The sequence below is a fragment of the Kogia breviceps genome, chromosome 20 (assembly GCF_026419965.1).
Source record: "Kogia breviceps isolate mKogBre1 chromosome 20, mKogBre1 haplotype 1, whole genome shotgun sequence".
Classification (NCBI taxonomy): Eukaryota; Metazoa; Chordata; class Mammalia; order Artiodactyla; family Physeteridae; genus Kogia; species Kogia breviceps.
The window spans coordinates 21,980,557-22,002,573 of NC_081329.1; the positions used below are offsets into that span (position 1 = coordinate 21,980,557).

General features: G+C 34.9%; 1 protein-coding gene across 6 annotated transcripts in view; it reads left to right on the forward strand.

The window, feature by feature from the left end:
* Window positions 1–22,017, forward strand: part of WRN (WRN RecQ like helicase) — a 117,735-nt gene that overhangs the window by 19,229 nt on the left and 76,489 nt on the right. For 5 of the 6 annotated variants that reach the window (XM_059049271.2, XM_059049273.2, XM_067022412.1 and 2 more), the window contains 11 exons: window positions 798–902; window positions 1,557–1,669; window positions 5,406–5,551; window positions 6,008–6,156; window positions 6,892–7,041; window positions 8,254–8,323; window positions 13,462–13,576; window positions 15,504–15,927; window positions 18,017–18,082; window positions 20,234–20,375; window positions 21,605–21,680. In XM_059049271.2, coding sequence (XP_058905254.1) covers window positions 810–902; window positions 1,557–1,669; window positions 5,406–5,551; window positions 6,008–6,156; window positions 6,892–7,041; window positions 8,254–8,323; window positions 13,462–13,576; window positions 15,504–15,927; window positions 18,017–18,082; window positions 20,234–20,375; window positions 21,605–21,680 — 1,544 coding nt within the window. In that variant the 5' untranslated portion in view covers window positions 798–809. Of the gene's footprint in view, window positions 1–797; window positions 903–1,556; window positions 1,670–5,405; window positions 5,552–6,007; window positions 6,157–6,891; window positions 7,042–8,253; window positions 8,324–12,627; window positions 12,701–13,461; window positions 13,577–15,503; window positions 15,928–18,016; window positions 18,083–20,233; window positions 20,376–21,604; window positions 21,681–22,017 lie in introns of those variants that run through there. The other variant, XM_067022415.1, reaches the window with a different exon arrangement.

Genomic DNA, 22,017 nt, shown 5'->3' on the forward strand with positions numbered 1-22,017 from the left:
CAGGTGTATACTAAAAACTGCTGTGCCTTTACTAGAAATTTGAGATAACAGGAACTAAGGTTGGGGTTTGAAGAATTTTATTAAGAACTTAAGGCCACTTCAGTTTAGTGTATTAAGTCACATGAGAATATGGATCTGTTTTATCTTTAAAAGCAAGAGTATGTCATGGTTTTCCTATTAATTGTATTTTCTACAACCATTCTTGAAGTGTGGTTTATATTGAGTAGAGCCCTCAAAACTCGTAACAGATTTTTAAAAAATATTCTCAACGAAACTCTTATTCTTGTTATGCCAAGAGTGTAATTAAAAACCCTTAATATAGAAAAGCTTATCTGTCTCAAAATTCTCTTCAGGTAGACTTGTGAACAGTTTAACAGTTTGATGAATTTACTTAGATCTTAGGAAAGATGATAAGAAAATTAAAGTTGTCAAAAATTTTTAGCAGTTTATACACCCAGATATTCTCATTGTAAATGAGATAAAGATTATTTTTTAAAAGGATCAAAGTCAGAATAATAAAATTTTGAAACTACTAGAACCTTAGAACTCAATTAAACTGGCTCACTTATTTTGAAAAGAGGAAATACTAAATGTATGGTCATTAGAGCTAGCATGTTGTATGTTTCTTTTTCTTTTGCAATTCAAGCTTTTATAACCTATATTTGGGCCTAGGTGCCGTAACTTAATTTAAACATGTATACTTATATCTTCAATCATATTGATAGGTCTATCTCTGAGTTTTCTTAGAAAGACTGTATTTATTCACAAAGTAATTGTTTTTTGGATTTTGTAACTAGAACCTTTTAAAGATGAATGAACAAACATTGGAAACAACACAGCAGCGGAAACTTCCTAAATGGATGTCTGTGCAGAAGAAGACATATACTGTAGAAGAAGGAAAGGTATGCTGTTCATTGATTATTCTTTCAGATGGAAAATTTAATGTGCATTTGACTGTAAAATGAGTCAATCCTAACTTGTAAACTTCAAGCCATTGTTTACGTTTAGAGTTGCTGTTGTGTGAATGAACCAGAATCTAGTCATTGAATGGATGAATGGGATTAAATTTTAACTGGGTTTACAAAAATGAGAATTCTTACTCTATACTTTCCCTTTTTATCTAGTTTACATGGTTGACCTTGCCAGTTTGTTCCAATTCATTTAATAATTTAGACAGTATTTATTTTGGTGAATTTTTTGGTTAAGTGAGTTTTAAGTCTTCATAGATTTAAGCTCCATCAACCAGTCTTCAGCATTTTATGCAACATTATTGCATGTAGAGTACTAATATAATTGAAGAAAAAAATTAATAAAATAAATGCTTTTATGAAAATAGGATTAGAAGTTTGCAAATAAATTTGTTAGAAAAATAATTTTACAGTGGGTAGCTTTATCTTTGTTAAATTGTCCGTATGACTTCATTAATCTATAAAGCATTAGTTGATAAAACTTAGAACTATAATTTGAATGCTTCAGTGAACTTTATTATTTCAGTGAACACTTATTATTTAATGTGAATTTTATTTGTGCCTTTTCGGAATTTTGTTTAACTCAAGGCATCTATTCAGAAGAGTGTTTTGGAAGATGACCTCCCCTTCTTAGAATTCACTGGATCCATTGTGTACAGTTATGATGCTAATGATTGTTCTTTCCTATCAGAAGATATTAGGTAAAGATTTAAATTTCTTAGTTTCATTTGAATTTGGACCCTTAGAATGTAACTATTATGGTAATATTTGTATGTGTATTGAGTTTTATAGTTGAGGTGTGTTCAGTACATAATTACTTATACATGTAAAATATCACTAAGTTCTAATTCTGCTTTTTAAATAAAAACTTAAAATCACTGAATTAAATTTGTAATATACCTGTTTGTTCATTCATAAGCCTTTCTATTACTCTAGCTAATTTTTTTTAAAAATTATTTATTTATTTATTTATTTATTTTTGGCTGTGTTGGGTCTTCGTTGCTGCATGCGGGCTTTCTCTAGTTGCGGCGAGTGGGGGCTACTCTTTGTTGCGGTGTGCGGGCTTCTCATTGCAGTGGCTTGTCTCATTGTGGAGCATGGTCTCTAGGCGCACAGGCTTCAGTAGTTGCGGCACACGGGCTCAGTAGTTGTGGCTCACGGGCTCTCGAGCACAGGCTCAGTAGTTGTGGCACATGAGCTTAGTTGCTCTGCGGCATGTGGGATTTTCCTGGACCAGGGCTCTAACCTGTGTCCCCTGCACTGGCAGGCGGATTCTCAACCACTGTGCCACCGGGGAAGCCCTCTAGCTAATTTTTTGACTTTTCAGTACTTAAGATGTTATATATAGAACACACTAGTTTAGGAAAAACATGCAAACATTATTCAACCTCTAAAACGCCCCTTTCTATTTCATTAAAAATACCAACATAGTAATATTGAATAGTGATTGTGATTGTCTCTGTTGCATTTAGTTAGCAACAATTCTAGCAAATGATCCTTAAAAAAACATTAAAAATGACTTAGTATTTTTTAAATTGTCTAATTAAATTAGTACTCTGCAATAATGCAGTCTAAGGCTCTTGAAGCATTTTACAAGGAGAAATAGGGAATTCATTCAGATCTTTGAAGTTATTATACCTGTCTTTTTTTTTTTTTTTTAAACTGTTACACATTGGCTTAGAAGAAGCAGAGGTAAGTTAAGCTATTTATTAATGGTCTCCTGGTAGATGTATTCTAGAAATAGCATTCAGGTGTCCTCACTCCCACTATAGTTATCTGGCTACTTTTGGGACTCATTAAATAGAACTAAATTGTCTCACAGAGAAGGTAAAAATCTGTTATTTATGATTATGTATTAACTCTACCATCTTACCTTTGACAATGCTATAGTATGTCCTATCTGAAGGCAATAAGCATATTTTGAAGAGTGTAGGTCTGATGAATTGTATGTTTTATGGAAGGCAGGCAAGTTTTTTTTATTTTCACCTCCTTTGGTTACTTTAAAGATTTTTGCTATTCCAGGTTTTCAGCAATTAGATTATGATGTGCCTTTGTGTAGTGTGGTTTGTGTTTATCTTGCTTGGGGGTTCAGTGAGCTTTTTGGATCTGTGGGTTTATAGCTTCATCGTATTTGAATAATTTCTTCAAATGTGTTTTTTCTCACATCCTGTTATTCTCCTCTTTTGCCACTCTCAATGCAGATAGGTTAGATTGCTTGATACTGTGTTGTTGGTCACGAGGCTCTTTCAGTGTTTAAAATTTTTTCTTTCATTTTTTTTTCTCTCTGTGCTTCAGTTTGAATAGTTTCTTTGGCTCTGTCTGCAAGTTCACTTATTTATTTTTTTATTCTGTAGTGTCTGTTCTGCTGTTATCCCATCCTGTGAATTTTAAATTTTGTTGTATTTTTCATCTCTAGAAGTTCCATTTGTCTCTTTTTAAAAATATCTTCTATTTTGGCTCTTATCATATTCATGTTGTCTTTTAAATCTTTGAACATGTTCAGCATGTTTAAAAATAGCTGTTTTAATATCCTCTTCTGTTAATTCCACTATACTAGTTATTTTTTCTGTTAAATGATTTTTATCCTGCTTATGAGTCACGTTGTCCTGTTTTGTCTTGTTTTTTTCATGGCTGACAATTTTTGGTAGGATGTTGTGATTTTACCTTGTTGAATGTTAGATTTTATTGTCTTCCTTGAAGGAAAGGAGCTTTGCTCTGTCAGGCAGCTAAGTTACCTGAAGATCAGACTTACATTTTGAGACTTATTTTTAAGCTTTTTTAGGGCATATCTACGGTAGCCTTAATTCTGGACATGATTTAGCCCTGTAATGGATGTGACCTTTCTGGAGTCTTTGTTGACTGCCCCAGGTGATCAAAAAGAATCTACTCCAACTTTTCAGAACTTTAATGCCTCTTACCTCTATGTAAGCCCTAGGAGCTGTCCAGCTTACAGTTCCCTGGTTTTTCTTTGTCTAGCCTCGTAGTGTCACTGCATGCTTGCACGTCCTTTCCTGCCTAGCTCCCTCCTCCCTAGGACTCTACCCACAACTTCTAGCTGTTTCCTCTTCTCTGACTCTGAGCTCTGTCTCCCAATTCAGTGCTCTGCTTTGGACTCTCCTCCCTGTTCTGTTATCTGGAATGTTCCAAGCAGAAAGCTGGGGCGGTAGTAGGCCTTACCATTTATTTCCTTCCCTCAGAGAGCATAGTCCTGTACTGCCCATTGTCTAGTGTCTGAAAACTGTTGTTTATATATTTTGTCTAATTTTCTGTTTGTTCATGAAGGGAAGGTATGACTGATCAGTGTTATTTCATCTTAGCCCAAAGCAGAGGTTGAGTTTAAAAAAATTTTTTAAGTACGTTTTTCACTTTTAAAAATTGTGAAATAGGCATATATAAACAATAATATAACAAGCACCCATATTCCTTCCACTAGCTTTATCAAATCTTAATATTAATTTTCTTCAAATCTTTATTAAGACATGAAACAATAAAATACAACTGAAGCCTGTGTATGCCCTTTCTTATTCTCTCCTCTGCAGTCCTCTGAGAGACCTTCTGTCACGAGTTCAGTGTTTAGCATTCCCTCACGTATTTTCTATAATTTTCATAATTTTATATCCCCAAATATCATATACTATTACTTTGCCCATTTAGAAACTTTAAAAATAATGCTATTAAACTCTGTTTATATTATGTCATTTGTCTTTTTCACTCAACATTTTATATTCTTGAGAATTTTTCTTTTTGGTTTGGTATATGAAGTTCTATTTAAACTTTTATATAATATTACATTGTTTCAGTATGTTACAATTTGTTCATTCTCTTGTTGATGGAAATGTAGTGTGTCCTTTTTTGCCAGTTGGAACAGTATTGCAATGAACATTCTTAAACATTTCTGTCTGTGCACATGAGAGTTTCGTATATTTATGAGAAAAACTTGTCAGTTCATGCTGTTTACACATCTTTAGCTAGATATTGTCAGTTTTTTCCAAGAGGATTTTTATCAGTTTAAACATTCACCAGTATGTGAGTGGTCCCACTGGTAGATAGATACCCTTCTCAGCATTTAATATTGTGAAGCTTTGTCAGTCAGGTAGATGTGAAATTGTATAGGTTCAATTTACATTCCTCTGAGTTCTATTGAGATTTTGTATCTTCATATATGTATTTGAATTTATTGGCCATTTGGATTTCCTTTGGGGAATTGCCTGTTCCTATTTCCCTCCCCCCCCTTTTTTTTTGCTCCCACTGGATTATTTCTCTTTTTCGTACTGACTTTTCAAGGAATTTTTAATATTTTCTGACTATTCATTATCAGTTATATGTATTACAGATATCTTCTGTCTGTGGCTTGTCTTAACATTTTGAATGATGTCTTTAGTTATGTAGGAATTAAAATTTTAATGTAATTAATTTACACTATTTTTCCCCATTTAGCATGAGTGTGTCTGATGGAGATGTGGTAGGATTTGACATGGAATGGCCACCAGTGTACAGTAAAGGGAAACTGAACAGAGTTGCACTAATTCAGCTGTGTGTGTCAGAGAGCAAATGTTACTTGTTTCATATTTCTTCTATGTCAGGTTGGTATCTCTTTTGTTTCATTTTTATATGGTTGATAATTGTATTATGTCAACTTTATCCATATAAAATTAAACTCTTGAATTAACTGGTGCTTCTCTCATCACCTTATGTTTATTTAAGTATTTATGTTCTACCTGATTCACTTATATCCCTGTTTTATTTAATTTTTACATCGTCTCTGTCAAGCGTTGATATTATTCCTGTTTTAGAGAGTAGAGAACTGAAGTGTAGAGGGGCTAAATTTTAGTGATAACAGAGGTAGCATTTATGTTAGTTGTTTTTCTATCATTTATCAATCAGGTCTTTTTGCTTTAGGCAAGAAAAGCAACACTCAAGTGTGTTTCTGAATTTAAACTTAAACAGAAATTTAAGTATAAACATAGAATGTGATAGAAGTAGAAAATAAATCTATCAAATTTGATAGAACCTATGGAAATAATAAAAATATGTTACAGTTTTCCCTCAGGGATTAAAAATGTTGCTTGAAAATGAAGCAATTAAAAAGGCAGGTGTAGGAATTGAAGGAGATAAGCAGAAACTTCTACGTGACTTTGACATCAAATTGAAGAGTTTTGTGGAGCTGACAGATATTGCCAATGAAAAGGTAGATATAATATGTATATTATTTTCACAAATAAGAAATTTGTGTTTCACAGAATATCTTTTCTGTTTTAGATTTTTTTGAAGAAATAATGTAGGCTATATAATGTTTTTGTAAAAAAGAAGTCCCCAATGAGTATTCCATAATGAAAACCTTCAGTTCTAATCCATTGCCTTAGCAAAGTTTCTTTAAGCAAGCACCCTCTCCCATATTTAGTATTATTTCACTTTGTTTCATATATATGCAAATTTAAATATTGTATTTTAAGTTTATCTCTTTAATCCATCTATATCAATATCTTTTTTTTTTTTAAAGAGCATAATGCAGCTCTTGTGGTATGATGCTCTTAGTGGAAGTTTGACCATCACTTCCATCAACCATATTTCACCTATTTTATTCATGTAGTCATTAAGTTAAATTCTCATATTAGCCAACTATTCCTTTGGCTGAGAAGTAGAAAGCCTACCAACATATTCACCTTTTGTCTATGAATGATGCTTCTACAGTCCAAGAATTTTAATACCTACATTGGGGAAATTCCAGAATTAAATTCTTATAATGTAAACTGCAAATGAGGTTTTTAGTGACAGGAAATCTATTAAGGACTATCTCTGCCTTATATTTTGGTGTAACATTTCCAGCTTTATGTGTGACATGATCATTTGGTATCCGATAATTAGGAATATCTGAAAATAGAAGGGAATAATTTTTGCTGAGTTGATTTTTCATTGCTTTTAGTTGAAATGTACAGAGACCTGGAGCCTCAGTGGTTTGGTTAAACACCTTTTTGGTAAACAGCTTCTGAAAGACAAGTCTATCCGCTGCAGCAACTGGAGTAAGTTTCCCCTCACTGAGGACCAGAAACGATATGCAGCCACTGATGCTTATGTATGTACCAGACATCTTTAGACCATGATATGTTTGTTAAACTTTATAATAAATTACTTTATAAAAGTTTTATTGTGGTAGTGGCACAGACTTAACTAAAATCTTTTAAATCAGTTTGGCATTAAAAATGCTTAGGAAGAAATTTAGTGAAATTTGTAATTCTGAGTATTAATTAGCAAGTACCAATCAACAGATTGTTTAATACTAGTTATTTTTATTGTCATGAAGCCAAAATAATGTCCAATTTGTATGTAAAAAATGTGAGTTCTCTGAAAACATGAAAGGCAAATAAGCTCAGACTGAGCAAGAACAAATGGTATTGATGATGTATTTTATTATAGGCCACTACAGAATAAAAATAACTACAATACAGTTTCTGTATTGAAACTGGCCTTATTTCTTATGTTTATATTTAAAATGTGGTAAAATTTAGAAAAATTGCCTCCACAATTAGCTTTCTACTGCTGTTAGATGTATTTTTATATTTACATATTCGTACATAATGAAATCTGGCCTTATCTATATATATAGCACTATTGTTTGTTTGTTTCCAAGAAATGTATTTTATGTCCCACTGGACTTTTCTCCCCTTATACTTTTATTTGTAGATGAATATCTTATTGTTTACTTTTTTGCATCTGTTTTTATGAATGGAAGCTCCTTTTATTTAAAAACAGAAAAAAATCAATTTTGTGGGGAAATAGAAAGATAATTTTCCTTTATGTTCTGTTTAAAAAAATCAGAAAACTTGTTGAGAACTAGTACAAGTTCTGCAACATTTTTATTCATGAGAAATCCATGTGACTTGATTGTTTCTATTAGCAGTAGCTAGAAGGAGGACTGTATATACACTGACTAACAGCTAATAATGAGATAATGGGGAATGGATATCCGTAGTCAAACACTTTTCTCTTACTTGATTGTATTTTGTTAGATTCCATTTATAAGTTATTTGATTTCGTTACATGCTCATAATATTAGATGTTAAAATGTGAAAATTTTTATTTTAAGGTGTAGACAGCTACTTTCTGCATTCTCACAATTGGTGTGGTGAATAAATAAAGACATTTAGATCTTTGCATAACTTAATAGGTTGAATTAAGCTTTTTGGGTGCCTTGGGAATCATTGTTTTAGATTTTTGTAAAGATGGGACATGCAGTTTTATTTGGTGATCTTTAGTATACTGTTTTCATTTTTTTGTTTTCCTGTAGGCTGGTTTCATCATTTATCAAAAATTAAAAAATTTGGGAGATGCTGTACAGATATTTGCTATACATGAAGGTATGTTATGGTCTGAAAATAAAAGGTAAAATTTGAATTTGCTCATTTGTGAGGTTTATCTCCAAAAAGTATTCACACATGTGCAAAGTATTTAGTATTATTACAACTTCTTGATAGTCTGAGCAATGTTGACATTAGGATGAGGTCTATTTGACCAAAGCTTAGGGCTTCAGGCATGTTGGTTGTAGCAAAGCAGGACTTAACTCCTTTTCCTTTGTAGCATTGCTGCTCATTAGGCTTCTAGAGTTGGGTCTTAATAACATCAGTGATACAACCACCCACCTCTCAGTCTGGAGATTATACATCTTTGCTATAAATATTTAAAGTATATAGGATGCTTTATAGTGCCCTGGTTTAAATTTCTAAATTTTCTCAAGGATATGATAACTGCTGTTTTTCTCCAAACAGAATGGCCACTTCCTCCCTCCCTCCCTCCCTCCCTCCCTCCCTCCCTCTCTCTCTCTCTTCTTTCCTTCCAGCAGTGTCAACCTCACCTTTCTCAAATTTCCCCCATGTATATACAGACGATATTTTCAAATGACCATTTTTGGTTTGTATTATAAGTTTGTGTTTTTTCTTTTATTAAAGGATACAAGAAGATTAGAACATCAGAAAATAAAAAGATATTTGCACATTGTTTCTCACTTAAAATACTCGCTTATTCCCAAGATGGTAGCTAATAAACACTAAATGACATAGTAGTTAAATATATTTTTATTCATTTATTAAATATTATTCAGCCCTTTACGAATGGAGATCCAGCAGTGAACAAGACAGGCACGATCTATTTCCTGAGAGGGAAACCTACAACTTTATGGGGGATATAGATGAACCAAAAAAAGGCAGTGTAGGAAAATGAGGCTTAGGATGTGGGAAAAAAAGGTGTTACGGTTAGCATATAGGAGAGGCATCCATGCATATTTGGAGGTATTAGAGAATATTTTATAGAGAAAGTGACGTTTACAGCAAGACCTGAAATATGAGCAGGAGTCAGCTAGCTGAAGAGCAGAGGAGAAGTGTCAAAGGCACAGGAAATAGCAGGGGCCAAGTTTCAGAGGTAAGAGGTATCTATAGGCAACTGAAAGCAGTAAAGCACGGTGAGCTATTGAATATGACAGGGTGAGGGGTGTAAGAGAAGCAGAGAAAGGAAAGCAGATAGGCCATGTTAGGGGTTTACGTTTCCTCCTAAGAGCTATTGAGCGTTTTAAGCACAGGAGTGATGTGAATTACATTAAAAAATACGAACTTGGACTGTAGAGCAGAAAATGTGTTCTAGAGGGCAAGGGTCACAGTGGAAAGACCTGTTAGGAGGCGGTGCCCATAATCCAAGTGAGAGGTGATGGTGACCTGGCTTGGTTGGTTGTATTGAGGATGGAGAGAAGTGGATAGATGCAAAAGACATTTAATAGGGCAGTAGAATGAAGAGAATTTAATGTGATGGTGTGAGCCATGTGCCAAGGATCAGTCCTGTGCTGTTAGCATGAGCAACAGTGATGAGAAACATTGAAGAGGAGGAACAGGATTTGGGGTCGAGGAGTCATAGAGTTGACTTTAGGCATGTTAAAGGAAGGAAGCCTGCGAGCTAGCGAAATGGAGGTGGTGGCCCGTAGGCACTTAGATACCCAGCCTGTAACTCAGGGGACAGTTTGAAGTAAAGGTAAAGAATTAAGAGTTTGAGATAAAGAAGTGGGGCTGAGAGTCTCGAGGAACTCTTAGTATTTAATGTTTGCATGGAGGAGGGGACACCAGAGGAGCTGCCTTGGGCATAGAAGGAAATGAGGAGGCGGGGTGTGCAGCAGGCCAAGTAAAGAGCATGTTTTTTGTAGGAGGGTGTTATCAACTGTTTTAAATTTTCCTGAGAGTCTGAGAAGCTGAGGACTCAGAATTAGTCCTTGGATTTGGCAATGTGGCAATCATTTGTAATCTTTTACTGCAGCAGCTTTGGTATACTGGGTGACAAAAGGGTATATTGAGGAGAGAGTGGTCATGGGGGCACAAAAAAGGGTCACAGGGTTGGGTACCATGAAGGTACTGTAACCGAAGCAAGAGTGGAGTAGTGGAATGATGTGGGAGAAATCACGTTTGCATGAATAGAGGACTAAGATGTAAGGAAAGTGAGAAAGCTTGTGTGACTTTTTTTTTTTTTTTTAAGAAGCTTAGTTTGGAAAGGGAATATTTATTCATTTATTCATATACCGAATTTGTTGGGTGTTTATTATGGGTCAGGCAGTGTACCACTTGCTGACGAAAATGCACTGAATAAAACAGACCAAACCTCTTTACTTCATTTGCCCGAGTGAGGGAATGATGCCCAAGGGGAGAACCTGGAAGGCGTGAGGGGAAGGAAGAGCAGAGTGTCTGAGGGACAGTGAGTGTAATTGAGGTGCAGTAAGAGTGAGAAGAATAGGAAATGATGCCAGGAAAGTAGCTTTGGGGCCAGGGCACATAGGGCCTTACAGGCTGTGAGTCTGACTTCACATTTTATTACTTAAAATAAATACAATGATGTGAAATCCTTACAGGGTTTGGAGCAGCAGAATGATATGATTAAACTTTTATCTTGAAAGTATTTTTCTGGATGCTGTAGGAGGGCAAGTGTTTCAGCAGGGAAGCCAGTTTGGAGGCTATTGTAACAGTCCAGCCAAGAGATGATGATTGTGTGGATTAGGCTGGTAGCAGCAGAGGGATGAGAAGCGGTAGAGGGTGTATTTATTTGCTGATGAATTCTCTGTGGGGGGTGAGATGTAGGGAGTGGGAGAATAATCAGGGTATTTTGGTTGGATCCACTGAGTGAATGCGAGGGTCAGTCACAGTGGAAAGATCGTGAGGAGAGCAGATTTGAGTGAGAACAATCTAGATTTTAGTTTTGGCCATGCTAAGTTTTAGAGGCTTATTCATATCCAAGGAGATATCTTAGTTGGAAACATGATTCTGGAGTGCATTCAGGTGGTTGGAGATATAACTTGGCGGTCGTCAGCATACAGATGGTAGTTAAACTGGAGAAGATAAAATAGGGAGCGAGTGGAATAAAGACCAGAAGAGGCCCAAGTATTGACGTCAAGGGCACACCAACCTCTAGCGGTCAGGAAGATGGGGCGCGTGCAGCAGAGAGGCCTGTGACGGGGCAGTGATGCAGGAGGAAGCGCAGGAGGGTGGTGTTCAGAAGCCAGTGAAGAAAGTGTTGTGAGTCCAAGTAAGTCATCTGTTTTCAGTGCCTCTGAGAGTTTGAGCGAGATGAGCAACTAGGGTTAACTGTTATATTTGATTGTGTGTGGGCCGTCGGTAACCTTCCCAAAAGCAGCTTTTGGAAGAAGCTTTGTGGGAGTCAGTTTAGGAGAAAATGGAATTCGAAAATTTGAAGACAGTGACTATGGACAATTCTTTCTTTCAAGGAATTTTGCTGTAAATGGGAGTAGTGATATGAATACAGACTAATCAGCAGGTTGGTGGGGGAAGACGAGATAACTCTCATTGTTGTTTCTGTTTTCTTAATGAAGTAAGAAGTGAAGTTGTTCTCTGAGTAAAAGGAGGGACGGGCAGGTGTTGGGGGCTTGAAGAGAGAGAAAGAGGTATGAAATAGTAGTCCTCTTGAGAGTGGGAGAGTGGGAAATGTAGAATAATTAACAGTCATTCCTGAGGGTTCGTCGAGGTCTGTGCATGAATTTAAAGCAAAGTGTCATAATCATAATTGTGTTTTATTTTCAACTATATTCAACTGTTTGGGTACAGGCATCAAGTAGGGGAAAAAAAGTGGGTTTAATTAGAGTAGTGTTTTGCCATAGGAGAAGGAAGGAGCAAAAGAGTTGAGTCCACAGGAAGGAATGATTAATATGGGTAAGGAAGGACTGTAAGACATGGGTGATGGGGTGAGTGACAAGGGTAATGGGTAAGGAAAAGGCGGAAGGTCAATGGACTTGGTTCTGAAAGTGTGAAAGAATTGTTGTATTGGGGAAAGCGTGTTGTAAAGAAAGATAGCGTGCAGGTGTTCAGAGGATGGAATGCTTGTAATTGAAGTTTGGAAATGGTGACTTTACTGGCAATTGTAAAATCAAGGATATGGTTATGGGAAGGAGTGGCTGAGGTCAGTTGAGGAAAAGATGGTTGGAAATGGAGGGAATGAGGAACTGAAAAGGCCATACTCTTAGGTGGCCAGGAATGATCAAGTTACCTATGAATGTTGAAGTTACCAGGAATTATCACAGGAGTAGTAGGGAAGGAAGAGACAGTGAACCAGGTGCCGAAATCTTCAATGAATGATGTAATTTTGAGATCACAGGATAACTGCAGCAAGCAGGAATAGCTAATGGTGTATCCTATGTCCAGTGCTTCCGAGGAGCCGGGTGGACTTGTAAAGGACACCAGAAGTGGTGATGAAGAGTAAGAAATTCTAAGCAGGGGAAGGGTTTGGGAAAGGTGGGCAGGTTTTGTGGTGTTGATGGAGACCCATCAGACAGAATGAAGCTGCGAGTTTGGAAGATGATCACTGATTAGAAAGGCTTGCATTTTATTTTGTGATGACTGGTAATGAGGGCAGTGAGGAATGGCTGTCGGGTAAGGTTATGTTTACCAAACTGTATTTAGTACGGAGCCTCCCATGTGGTGGTATATTGATTTCTGATTTTGAAATAGTGCAGATGGGTTCCGATTCTCATTTCTGCTCTCACCTTCTGCCTGGGTTGATAACCACTGGGTTGTAACATGTATGAATGAAGATCACTTAGAATTTAGCCTAAAATTTTAAAGAGCAAAAATTTGGAAGGGAAATAAAGAGACTGAGGTGGTTTGGAGATAGGTTAAGGAAGTCTTTTTGTTGGAATTCTTTTTTTTTTTTTTTTTTTTTGCGGTATGCGGGCCTCTCACTGCTGTGGCCTCTCCCGTTGCGGAGCACAGGCTCCGGACGCGCAGGCCTAGCGGCCATGGCTCACGGGCCCAGCCGCTCCGCGGCATGTGGGATCTTCCCGGACCAGGGCACGAACCCGTGACCCCTGCATCGGCAGGCGGATTCTCAACCACTGCGCCACCAGGGAAGCCCCTGGAATTCTTTTAAAGAAACAAAATGAAAATTTAAGCCCTAATACTGTTTAAATAAATATCTCTGCTTTGTAGTTTGAAAATCAGTACTGATTCTTTTTTTCCAGAGGAAGAAGTACTACCTAGTGACGTGAAGAAACAATTGACTTCAGTCTCCGAGGAGATGATAGATCTGGCTAAGCATCTTCCTGATGCTTTCGTAAAACTGGAAAATCCACAGAGGTTAAATATTTCTGTTTTTATCAATTCTGTTTGTTCTTATTGCATTTTCCTATATATAATGAAGAATTACTGTTCATTAGGGTAGACTCATGCTTGCATACATGCACACAGACTGATGTATAAATTTGAGAAATACCTTTCCAATTGTTAAATTGTGCACAGAAAGTTTGAGGCTTTTCTGTCTGCTTTGTAGGATGTTTTATGAAGCAAAGCAAAATAAAACTCCTAAGTTCATGTGAAAGAAAATATTGAAGATTCAAAGTTGACTCTTTCTTTCTGTTTATGCTCTTTTTTTCATTTATATTTATAGTTTGGTTACTTGAAATCTATAAATAAAAGCAACTTTTAGTAGCCTCATCTTTCTGGTTATTAAGTGATTATTATATAAAGAAGTCTACCTAATCAACAGACGGTTAAAACAAGAGGCGTTTAGGTTTTAAAGACTATTTTATAGCCGAAGCATTAGATAACTTGAGATATTTAGATTAACAGACATTGGACTACTGGTGCCCAGCAGCTGATTCTTCTTGGAATCAGGCCTGGCTCTGTCCTTAATTGCTGAATGACTCCCTTGTTAAACCTCTAAAAGCAGGAGTGCTCTTGAACAGTGATTGATTATAATGTGGTAATAAAATTTTGAGGCCAAAATCCTTTGTATGAATATGAAGCAGTTAGTTGAAATAGAATTCTGACTCTGACAAAACGCAATGTTAATGTATTCTTTTTTGGATGAGATTTGTGATAGATTTTGATGGATTTCAAAGTATGAGATAGAAATTCAGCTCTTTTTCAAAGTGATTTTGCCCCTAGCAATTTGTTTCAGTAGTTTTTATGTAACTTTGAGAATTTCTGAAAGAAATAACTGTCAGCTGGGGAAAGGTACTAATAAAGCTGTTTCATATTCATTTTTACATTTTTCCCTCCATGGAAGAAGAAAAATCACCATTTACATGAAAAATTACTGTTCACATGCATTTCAGATTTTTTTCTAGGAATTAGAATATCTAGTGAATGTAAATTACATGTGCTTAATGCTTTGCTTTGTACTATCAAAGCTAAGTAGTTTTCTTAAAATTTGAGAATGGGGAATACTGGATCCATTTTTCAAAAAACAGATTATTTATTTATTTATTTTTGGCTGTGTTGGGTCTTAGTTGCGGCATGTGGGCTCTTTGCTGCGGCGCACAAGCTTCTCTCTAGTTGAGGCGCGCGAGCTCAGTAGTCGTGATGCCCGGGCCCAGCTGCCCCGCAGCATGTGAGATCTTAGTTCCCTGACCAGGGATTGAACCTGCATCCCCCGCTTTTGGAACGTGGATTCCTTACCACTGGACCACCAGGGAAGTCCCTGGATTAATTTTTAATAAAGGTAGATCTTGTAAAGTTTTAGTGTCAAAACAAAAACCAGTTAAATCTCTTATTTCAGATTCTTTGTAAAAGTCTCCGGTATTACTTCACTTATTTAGATTACACTTCTAAACCAGGGGAGAACAAAAAAGGCCTCTGAACAGCCAAAATACATGCCATAAACATGAATTCAAGTTCACTTAACTGCACTTCCAGTGGACTGCGTGAGGCCACATTCAGAGCATATTTGCTTTTCATTTATAAATACAGTTTGACAGGCTTGGATATCTGCTTAACGTGAAAATCAGGTATGGATAAGGAATGACACCATAAACTATTAGTTTGGGACCAAACACTGCTGACACTTTAGTAAGCACACAAGTCAGCTGTTGAATGTAGAAGTACCTTGCTGTACTAGAGAGTAGCCCAGAAGCTATAAGCATATAGTGGGTATTAGGGTATGAAGAGCATCTTTAATCCAGTGTGTCCTTTAAGTGAAGATCTTCTTTTAAAAAGCATTTAAACTTGTCCTTAGAGTTAACACAATTAAAATTGAACTCACCTTTCTTAAAAATTTTTTTAGGGTTTCTGTACTATTGAAGGATATTTCAGAAAATCTGTATTCATTGAGGAAGATGATACTTGGTTCTACTGAGAATGAACTGAGGCCCAGCAGTAATTTTGACTTATTACCGTTGGAAGAGCCCACTGCTGGTGAAGTACAACAGAAACAAATTAGGGAACATAAAATTTTTACTAAAGTTAAAGGTGAAGCATGGGACACAACACCTGATAATTTAATTAAACATCATGGAGAAAATGTACTTGCAAATGAAGTAAAACAAGAAGAAGATGGATTTGAAGATGGACTAGAAGATAATAAGTTGGAAGAGACTCCAGAAAGAGTTTGTTTCATGTCATTAGATATTACAGAAGATGAACTCCAACGTTTGGAACAACAGGCTCAGGAAAAACATCTTGGTGATATTACTTGCAAATCTCCTGAGGTACTAAATACAGTAAAGAGAAAACAATTTTCATTCATGGTAGTGGTTGGCTGATTTTTTTCTGTAGAGGGGCAGATAGTAAATATTTTAGGCTTTGCAGACCACACAGTTTCTGTTGTTAACGGCCCAGTTCTGCCAATTCATTGTGAAAGCAGCTATAGACAAATAGCCTGTCTGCATTTCAGTAAAACTTTATTTACAAAAGCAAAAAGTGGACTGGGTTTGCTATTCCTGACTTACTATAATATGCAGCATTTTATAGTGGAGAGAGTTTTAGTGTCAATACACATTTGTTATAATTTGCTAAGCATTTCTCCTACCTAATATATAACTCTTCTTTTTGTGGATTCCCTACATATCTACTAGGGATTCTCTTCCAAACTTGATTTTTGAGAGTAGTTTTATTTCTTCATATGGGTTTTCTTTACTTGATAGTCTGAGAGGATTTCTAATAAACTGATGTTTTTGCTTGATACTAACCTTCACTGTCATCTAGAGTCAGAAACCTACATTTTTTTCTTGATAGATTATTGGTAAACATTCTATATTTTCTCTCATTCATGTTTAGTTTCCTAATTAATTATGTTCCGATTTGATTAGTTTAATTTGTGAGATTATGTTTTCCTATTGGCTAACTTAAACATATTTTTTGAAATAGTAAAGTTGTATTAGAGGAATCATTGTGTTTCTTTTATTGTAAAGACAAAAGAGATATATAGCTGTATGCTTTTTGCCTCATTTGTTTTTCATTAATTAAAAAAATTACCTATGTTGCTTATATTTGGTAGAATTTTATACATTTTCTTTTATAATAACTAAGTTTTAAGTTTTAAAAATTAGATTTGAAAGTCATTTAATAGGATTATTTCCTCAGTTTTCTAATGACAGAGTCTCAGTATTTCTCTGTGTTTGGTAACTATATTAGTAATCACTTCTATCAGTATATGAATGCACTTTATTTTAACATTGTTTTCAAACTGTTTTCATACCAACCATTTGTAAAGCAGATTCCTCTTTTGGGGAATATCTTTTGCTAACATCTGCATTACCTTTTGATTTTCTAGAAATTTTGTATTAGGTATTCACTTTAAAGTGATATGTTTCATACAGTGACATAGAATTGTGATCAGGATTTCATGATCTGACTCACATCTTTTACTCCAATTATAGCCATTTTTTTATTGTGTAATAATTATTAACATTTAAAAAATTCATTAAAGACCCACACAGCAAATAAATAAATAATGATTTAAAAAATAAAAGAGTTTTTCTTTCCTTGTATAAAACTTACTTTAAAATCTTTTTTAAAGCTTAATTTTTGCAGGTTAATTAAGGCTGTACTTCCTTTTCCTACTTCCAGTTTAAAGATTAGCCTTTTTTTGGGGCCCTTCTGTATTTCTTTTGTGGGTTTCTTTTGTACAGGTTTCTATCCTTGGACACCTGCTTCGCAGGGATTGCCATGTTATTATAGTTTCATCATAACCAGGTATTGGCAATAGCTGAATAAATAACTTATCTGACCCTGTTTTTCAAACACCTGTAGATGCTATTTGCAAAATAACAATATTTAAAGGTATTATTAAAATCATAGTAGCTTTTTTTTTAATCTTTTAAAAATCAGTGGCTATAAGAGAACAACTGTAGTTCCTGGCTTTGTACAGAATTTTTCAAGATTGCAAAGAGGTTCTTGTACTTAAAAAGTTTGGGAAACACAGTTTGAGATTTTTTTAACCATAGGTGAGCTTGTCACTCTGTACTCTCATTTAGAGAGTGTGGGCTTTATTTCATGTCTGTTTGTCTATCTTGTTTATCTTTCCAATTATATTTCTTTTTTTCTCTTTTTACTTGGTTCTTTTTTTCTTTCTTTGTTTCTATGTTTATTCCTCCCTACCATCCTCTCTCCCTTCCTTTCTATCTACCTGTCATATAAACATATAAATATATATTATAAATTTATTTATTAGAGAAGAATAGGAAGTAGTCTAAAGTTATTTAGCATATAGGAACTTTACTTTGTGGAAAAGAGGGCATGGAGTCAATTATACTGGAAATTAATGTTTGAAATTTTTTTTTTTTTTTGTCTTCCAAGGATAACGAAGAGGATATATCTTATGTAATTGAGAGTGATGAAGATTTAGAAATGGAGATGCTTAAGGTATGTTCAACATTATGGAAAATTACTTCCAGTTCTTTCCAAGGGACATTAATTAAGTAAAATATTGCCTAATTCTAAACTGGTCCCATCACAATGAGATTGCTATCACTTATGTAACATTAGATTTTGTTTTCCACTTCATATTTCTTTATACCTTGGTATGGTCTATGAATAATGTAGTAGTTAGTAGCAGCAGTAGTATACTAATTTTTACATACTAGAAAACATAGTAGTATGTTTTCTCTTCCCTCTTAGGTCACTTACTTTTAATCTTCCTGGAACATGGGTAGTGATTCAGCTCTCCAGTATTGAAATAGGTTTCTCTTTCTTCCCATCCATGTGTATCCACTTTTATTTGGAAGTTCTGTTTTGTTTTGTTTTGTTTTTTTTCTTTGCGGTACGTGGGCCTCTCACTGTTGTGGCCTCTCCCGTTGCGGAGCACAGGCTCCGGACGTGCAGGCTTAGCGGCCATGGCTCACGGGCCCCGCCGCTCTGCGGCATGTGGGATCTTCCTGGACCGGGGCACGAACCCGTGTCACTCTCAACCACTGTGCCACCAGGGAAGCCCTGAAGTTCTGTTTTTATGCATTCCATATTCTTCTTTACTTCCTTTTGTTTTATTTGCTGTTTTCTATTATAAATAATGTTCTAATGTTTTAAATGGTTCAGTTTTCCCCTATTTTGTTATCAAAGTTGAAAATATCATTTTATAATTTATGTATTTTCTACTTCACCTGACCTCGGGTTTGTTTGTCAGGTCTTATGAATCAAGGATGGAAAATTAGAAAGAAAAGCCTAAATTTTGCTAAATAAAGTGAAAAATGAAGAAAAACACAGAAGTTCACCATTATGCATACTTGTTAGCTCTCATCTTTAGGTTGATGTGATTTTTCTTTTTATGAAATGAGATTAAGTTCCTGATTCTTTAATTTTGAGGCAGTGTAGTGGGTAGTGATAGGAGTGTGGATTCTGAATATAAATGTGGGTTCACATTCTAGCTTCTCCCTTTATTAGCTGTGTGACTTTGGGTGAGTTTCTTAGCTTTTTGATACTCAGTTAACAGTTGTATTTATTATTAAGGTATTACTTTTGAAGAGTTTACTAAAGAGCCTGGCATTTCCTAAGTGTTTATAATAAACATTAGCTAACAATAATAAAAGAGTGTACATACTAAATCATATTCCTTTAGTGATGAGCCATTTCTCTGAGGAGTGCTGTTAAAGTAGTGCATTTATAGGATAGTTGTGGACTTTCACAAATTTATATTATATATTGAACCTCTTAGAAGGCAACCTTGGTGCCCATATGAGGGAACTTTATTTCCAAAATGCTTTTCTAAGTCTGTTTGTTGACTTGAATAAAAAATCAGGGAGAAAATCACTTGTTTTTCCTTTTGTAGGCCTGAAATGAATACATTTTTAAAAAACCCTTTAAAGTCAAACTTACCAAATGGAAGGTTTAATATAAAGAGAAAATGAGAACTGTGGTTTAATAATTCTTCCTGTTATTTCTCAGTTAGAAATTTTACAGATGAAACAATTTTGAATTTATCCTTAGCTTCATTAAATAGATAACCTTCATTTAGGGGAGGAAATCAGATATCAAGCCAAAATGAAAACAAATAAACTTTATTTCACATTTGTAATATTCCTTTCCTAAAATTATTTCAATCTTTTTGTTGTTGTTTTGACAATTCCAAAAACACATTTATTGTTTGCTTATAGTTTAAACCTTATGCTTACTCAAAAAGAATGTGACTGACACATGATATAGAGAAACTCATTACAAAAATAACATTAAAACCCACATTTACCACGTGGGAATTGAAAGCATTGAAATATGATAAAGAAAAAAATGTTTTAAATAATCTAAATTCAAAATTTATGGTAACTTTCCCTGGGGGCAGTTCATGATATGGTATTAATGAACCCTGTTTATGCTGGCAGTATTCCTCTTTGGCCATGTGCCTTAGAAACCATTCTCGAGCACATATTTAAACTGGAGCACACATGTTCTTTTGTGGTATTGCTTGCACATCTGCCAGCTTTGAACAAAATTGTAGGCTCTGTTAATAATACTCCTTTTGTGTTTGCTGAAAAAGATACAACACTGTCAATGATTTTGCTTTTAAAAATTCTTCTAAACGTTCAGTCTTTAGAAAACCTAAATAGTAGCACAGTAGATCCAAATCATTCAAAATGCATAGAAATGGAAAGAAATCTGGGTCTTCCTTCTGAAGAAGATGATGAAGATGAGAATGAAGCTGTCGAAGAGGAAGAAGTTGTTGATGAAGGTAAGCACTGTAATATGTTTGAAATGACTCATCTCTGATACCTACCACTGATTTTAATTTAGGGTCCAGGTTTTAAACATTTTGGAGGTCAATGATTTTGTGGCAGGTAGTTAATTAGGTCCTAGAAACTTGTCATTAAATCCCTTAGTGCTTTGGTCTTCATAAAGCACAATTTTACTATTTAGAAGAGTAAAGTAATAGAAGTGTTGTGTCATTTGGTGCACATGGTGATGTGAAACTTTTCATCCTAAATTTTATATTTTGTTTGTCAAAATCATAAAAAATCATTAACAAGAAATCGTAAACTAATCACTTACGTTAAACATTATTGTAAATGGCATAGGTACACAGTGTCTGTCCTTCAGGAGCTTATTACTGAAAATAAGTGACACAGTGTCAAATAGCAAAATGGACTAATTTTCATCCTGTGTATGCAAACTCTAGTAAAGAATCCACTAAGTGAATCTTCTGTCATTTAAGTGATATGGTACTCATTATGACAAGGTGTGGGTGTCTTCTCATAGAGTAGAACTCTCTAGAGCTAGATTTCATCAATGTTAAAATGTGGAAAATTTAAAATAATTTTGTAGATGGAAATACATGAAAATTGTTAGTTTTTTTCCTGTGTTTTCTTGTATTAAATATGGACAAGTATTCATTTGTTTAGAAATGAATTATCTTGACTCTTTGCTCTTTCTCGACCCCTCATGAACCCTTCAACCTAAGGAAAAAATGAAAATCAGTGGGGTAAAATTAATGTCATTCCATTCTGCTATGCAGTTGGAATTTTGGTCAAAGATTTGGTGGAATGGTAATTAAAATGAAGATCTTGTTTTATCTATAGATTTTATTTGTGACAGTAATGTGATTTCTGCTTACTATTGATTGAAAGTTGGTTATATTATAAAATTTGGATTGGCGTTTTGCTTGCCATTGTTGGCTCTAAATGATAATTTTTGAAAGTATAGCAAATTCCAAGACATTGTTTTTTAATGGGGCTGGCAGACTGAATCACAAAAAAGTTCTAATCCTCAGTATTAGGTAATTAATCAAAGGGTTTACCTGGAGTCATGACTGGTACCCAGAGGACAAAATTGGGTGGATTGAAAAGACAACAGTGACCTTTGGTACCTACCACTATATTCTTTAAAAGAAGTCAGTGAAATAAAACTTACTCCCTCTCACTTTTTGTACTTCTATTTTAACGTAAATGTCCATTTCATTTTAAGACTGTTGGTTACCAGGACCTACTGCAAATCAAATTAATTGCCTCAAGACCTACTTTGGCCATTCTAATTTTAAGCCGTGAGTATAATCTCAGTTAATTAAATTACATATTTACTGTTTTCTTCACAAAGGAAAAAAGGCAAATAATCCATCCGTTTAACAGTAAAAGCACAACTTCATTATAGTTTATACATGCCACACTGTATTTTTTCTAAGTGACTAGAGAATTATTTTGAAGTAATATTTATGTAAAATTCATATCTGCAGATTGTTTTTATAAGTGGGGAAAATGGTTTTCCTTACTACAGAGAGCTTTGGGTAGAGACATTAAGAAATAAATTTAATGCTGACTTGTATTTTATTATATATGTATCTGTGTGTGCCTGTTCTGTGCATCTCATTGTCCAAAGCATGT